At 36.5% G+C, this 5,593-nt stretch overlaps 1 protein-coding gene across 1 annotated transcript; it reads right to left on the bottom strand.

Moving 5' to 3' along the window:
• Positions 1-4,946, bottom strand: LOC145611365 (G-type lectin S-receptor-like serine/threonine-protein kinase At1g11410). The gene is made up of 8 exons (XM_081666692.1): positions 3,816-4,946; positions 3,280-3,617; positions 2,303-2,434; positions 1,586-1,749; positions 1,259-1,469; positions 888-1,125; positions 628-778; positions 1-539 (listed from the first exon to the last, which is right to left on the bottom strand). The coding sequence occupies exons 1-8, from the start codon at positions 4,745-4,747 to the stop codon at positions 234-236; spliced, it is 2,472 nt and encodes an 823-aa protein (XP_081522818.1). The 5' UTR covers positions 4,748-4,946; the 3' UTR covers positions 1-233.
• Positions 4,947-5,593: the final 647 nt, after the last annotated feature.

The raw sequence follows: 5,593 nt of genomic DNA, 5'->3' as shown, positions 1-5,593 counted from the left end.
AAAATTAATAATTATTATTTGAAATTCCGTAAATAATATACTCCGTAGCATTTCCCAACCCTTTTTTACATGTGAATAACTTTATAACTTAACCATATACTGATATACTGTATTCTATCCATTCTTACAGCGAAAACTATAATAATAGAGCATTTCTTAATAGACATCCTAGTATAAAATGTTCAAACTGAAATCACATAGAAGCTCAGATTAACCGGACCCTAGCCTCGGCCTCAGCGACCGTCAATCATGGAAGTAATCGACAGTTCATTTACAGAATATGCACCAGCACTAGATGATGATGGATCTGCATCTTGTTGACGCCCTTTGTGGATAAATGCAGGTTGATTTGGAGAAGGAAGTTCGACTTTGTTGCTCAACATAAAAACTACTGCTGACATTGTTGGTCTATCATCTGCACGTTCTTGCACGCATAATAGTCCAGTTTGTATGCATATTAAGAGCTCCTCAATATCTGCATCTTTCAAAGATGGATCAACAATCTCCGAGGATTTCCCTTCTTTCCAAAGCTCCCAAACCTGTACAAATTTGCATAAATCCAACCTTAAAAAATATGTAGCATCATATGTATTTTAGCATAGAAGGTTATCTATTAAAGTTACTTACATGACCAACTAGATTTATAGAAGGATTGTCATGATAAAAACCCGAGTTTTTTCTACCAGTAATAATTTCCAGTAACAAGACTCCAAAGCTAAAGACATCAGACTTTACAGACATCAGTCCCTCCAGTGCATACTCTGGTGCCATATATCCACTGCGAAAGTAGAGAAGCAATAAACAAGACTAATCAGATTCCCTGCTTTACAGTTTCATTAAATACGAGCAAGTATGTTTGCGTGCATGCAATATTGTAATGTACTTACTAGGTTCCGACCACCCTGGTAGTGTTAACTTGCACTTGCTCATTTCCGAAAATTCTAGCCATTCCAAAATCTGAGATTTTGGGAACCATATCTTTATCCAGCAAGACATTGCTTGCTTTCATGTCCCTGTGGATGATCCTTAGTCGCGAGTCTTGGTGAAGATATAACATCCCTCTAGCAATCCCCATTATGATTTCAAAGCGTTTATTCCAATCCAAAGACAACCTATTCTCCTCCTCTTCAATGAAATTGATTTATAAACAGATTGTGTTAAAATCTTTAGGAACATGACCTTAAATAATTTTTACTGAAAATTGTATGGACAGGTGAAACTAATACAGAGTGGAAGTAATTTTTAGGAACTAACTTACTGAAAATGAAATAGTCCAAGCTTTTGTTTGGCATGTATTCGTAGATCAACATCTTTTCATCTCCTCTAATACAACACCCTAACATCTTCACAAGGTTCCTGTGCTGAAGTTTAGCAATCAGCCTAACTTCATTCTTAAATTCTTGTATACCTTGTCCTGAATTTGGAGCCAGTTTTTTGACAGCAATTTCTTGCCCATTTTCCATTAGACCCTATAAGCATGTACAGATATTACAGCAATCGAATACATGAATTAAAATGTAAGTTGGGGGGGGGGGGGGGGGGAATCCAACTTCAGTGTAATACTGAAACAGGAAAAAAATAGTACCTTGTACACTGATCCGAAACCACCTTCTCCAAGCTTATTAGCCAAACTGAAATTGTCTGTAGCTGCAGCTATTTCGCTACGAGTAAAGAAGGGTAATTCTGAACTGGCATCACTTTCTTCAGCATCTTTCGTCCAAAGGGACCTTTCAGCTTCCTCTTGCCGTTCTATACATCATCAATTAGATATTATTTCAAGCAATGACCACTTGATAATTTGTTTATTGAAAGGCATTCTAAAATTTTGGCATATTCTATTAAAAGATAAGCATGTATATAAAGTATATAGATAATTTCAATCTCATAATTAAAGGTACGACATAATTCTGCAATACAACCTATATGGCTATATGTAATAAATCACTTTTCTTCCTTATCAGTTAAAAGGAGATACTAGAAACCAATTATAAAACATTTTGTCTATTTTTTATGAGTTTGTTTCAAATTGTTGTTCCTAAATAGAAAATGTAGCTACTGCTGGTTTGGACGGAAAGAGAAGTACACATGTAAGCTACTAAGCTTTGTAAAACTCCGACTCTGCCCCCTGTTAATTTCAGTACAGCATATATAGATGATTTTACTAATCGAATGTCATATCATTGTCTTGATTACAAAGTACTTCGTATATCTTAAGAAAACTATCATAGATTTTTTAGTTACAAATAGTCCATATCAAACCTATTACTAGTAAAGCACAAAATGAGATAATCAGTAGAAGTACCTTTTTTAATCTTCTGATGTACCCAATAGACCACGAAAAGGATCAATAATAAAAATGCTAGCACCACAAGCCCTATGAGAAGTGCTTCCAAGTTCTTATTTGCAAAAAGGCCTTTTGACCTCCGATATTTTGCTGCAAAGCACAAACATGTTATTTAGAAATACTGCATAAGCATTGCACAAGGAAGATAATACTGTTCTTACCGTTGATACTAAGAACTCTAAGAAGAACAAATTGTAGTGGTATTCATGACTAAAACTTTACTACAAAAGAATATCATAAACTTTCTGTTTTCTAAATGGTATTCAATAGCAAAGTACAGAAATTTATCTTATCATGTGGCAAAGAGATTGGAACTGACTTGGTATCTCGCTAACTGGGACAAGGAAAGTGGGGGTTTGAGTAGAGGTGCCAAACAGATCATTTGGATTTAGATTTTTTTTCCAGGGTCGTATAGTTTGAGTTATTTTCCACATTTTCGATGATATAATATTTGGTTTGATTTCAGGGCAGTTCATGATATTCAGGCCTATAGACAATTAGCTAATATTTTGTATAATCAGCTAATAATCTTCTGTTTGTGTCAATTCTATTCTTGGTCAGATGATTCAAATAAAATAATCGAGTATAATTTTTACAAGGTCTATTATTGTTGAGTTATTGGCAAAATAAGTAAACTAGTTCATTGCCTTTGTATTAAAATAAAGTACCCCACATTTTTTTTTGGCCAAGTAGGTGTGTTTAATTAAAGTTAAAAAGGTCACATGAATATGTTTTCAAGCAAACAATTCCTCTGACATAGTACTAGAAACTTGGTTATAGTACAACCACAAATCATTGATATGAAGAGATAAAAATAGATGAACACATATTGAATGAAATCATACTTTTAGCACTAGAAACTTGGTTTTAGTACAACCACAAATCATTGACATGAATATCAAATAATAGATAAGCACAAATTAATGAAGTCATACCTAGTTCAACTGCATCGGCCCGAAAGTATACATCTTGACCCCCACTAGGATACATTCTGGTATCCATCAATTGGCCGTACAATGATATGCAGCCACTGCCTCCACCACTGTCATCTGCACTGGTATATCCAACGCAAGAGCAGTTCTTCAGGCACTCTTGTTCACACTGTTTCAATGTCGAGTTCTTGTTCACCACAGCTTTCGATGTGTCTGGCAACTTAACACTTGCTAACTTCAAGAATCCTTCTCCGTTTTTGCACATTGACCTGTTTTCTTCTCTTACACAACCTGCTGAACCGTCTCTCAGATACCAATCTCGTGGTGATTTAGGCTTATACCTGTTGGTAGACAAGTAATCATGGATGCTTGTGATCAGCTAAGAATCAGCACATAAGGTCAAAGAATTAAGGTTACCCACGAGTTCTTAAGAGTTGCTAGTATTATTCAAAAGATCAAATAATAGTGTGTTTAATGAAATACTCCGTAGATAAACAAAAATAATAAATGAATACATTAGCAAGAAAGGAAAAAAGTACCCAGGATAACAGGTGCACTGGAATTGATTGCCACCATTGGGGTTGCAGTTACCAAAAGCACCACACTCCCCATACTGATCACAAAGCTCCTTTGGTGCTGACCAGAACTTGGTCCAACGTTTCGTATTTTCATGCCATGTCTGTCTCTGGACTGTTCCTGTAAGACCATCCACCAAGAACATTGTTATGATGGAATCGCTAAGAACATCGTAGGTTACGGAAACCTCATTTGCATTGCTGACAAAGCTATAGTTGAAGATATAAGCATGAGTCATATCTGGTACTCCACTCCATTTCTGTCCTACCCATGGACCTGTTCGCCATACTAAGTCCGAGCCATGATACAAGAAGAATTGAGGAGATCCTTTCGGGTCAACTTGAAAGGTGTATTTTCCAGAACTTGGATCATCTTTTGATCTCCAAGAGGTTAAATATCGGTTTAAACCAGTTCTTTTATCTAACCCAAGCGTCATTCCTGGCAGAAAAGTGTCTGTTATGTGATCGAAACTTTGCCAGAGCAGAGTTTTGCCATTATCAGTAGTCAAGACTAAATTTCCAGAATCTAGCAGCTGACATGAGGTGCTGTTAGTCTTGTTTAGGGAGACAGGAACCGAAATATTATTGGACCATACAGCAGTTTTCCCGGAGGTAAGTGTAAGATGCCCACCTTCGTTGATTGAAAGGGTTCCATTGGAACCATAGATGGGTCTATCTCCGTTTGCAACCCATACAGCAGTTAGCACAGAAACCTTTGTAAACCAGATTCCGACATATCTTCGAGTGGTATTTCCGGGGCTGAAGAATCCTAGAGTAAACTTTCCTGCTTTAGATGTCAACACATCACCCGCTTTGAGGGGACTGGTAGGAGTTATAGTGTCGATGGACGCACATAATTGCAACGAAAGAACCACAAGAAGCACTCTCAAAAGCATGTTGAATTGTAACAAAGGAAGGTGCACTGTCAACCTTGGTGAGCAGACGCTAATGTGTTTCAGGAAAAAACCAATAATTCTTCTGGTTGCAGCATTTATATGCTCAATGATTTAGTTGGCACGTCAACTTGAAGCCTGTGATGGAGATCTATTGGTACAGTATGCGTTGGCAGCATACTGGCTTCTGGTATTAAATTTCTTTTGGGACAAGCTCAACTGCATTTGAAAAGACATCTACCAGGTAATCTGCAAGCTTAGGACTCAATTTATTCAAGTAATCTAAGTCAAAGCAACGAAGCTGTGACTCAAAAAGGCTACACAAGCATGTAGAATAGAGCATAATATCAACCTTATATAATCCAATACTACCCAAGTCATTCGGATCTTTAAGATGTTATACCGTATCATAAAAAATACTTTCTCCATCCCACTAAGATTGCCTCAAATGGGGCCGTGGTAAAACTTCTTAGTTTGATTTCCATTCTACCTTGATTTGAACCAAACAAAACAAATACCTACCGATTGTATATCCCCGTTTGGACCAACCAATCCGATATTTCACTTCTCAATATTTATCCAACACCAAATGACTCGATTGTCCCAATCCAATGATGACTAAATCGTTGTACCTATATTTACAAAGTATTCAGGTCACTTGCATGCTGGAGTGAACGGCAGAATGAAAGCAATTGCATGCTTAACATTAGAAATTATAAATAATACGAATATTTAGATCGGAAGAAAACCTGAATCATAAGCAACAATTAGTTGAAGTTATTAATGGTCAAAGATCCACATTGAAGATCAAATGAGTCAAACTTTCAGAAACAAAATGAGTATGTCATT

Source organism: Chenopodium album, chromosome 24 (assembly GCF_948465745.1).
Source record: "Chenopodium album chromosome 24, dcCheAlbu1.1, whole genome shotgun sequence".
NCBI lineage: Eukaryota > Viridiplantae > Streptophyta > Magnoliopsida > Caryophyllales > Amaranthaceae > Chenopodium > Chenopodium album.
The sequence above is the reverse complement of the archived record's forward strand: the minus strand, read 5'-3'. Positions and strand labels throughout refer to the sequence as shown.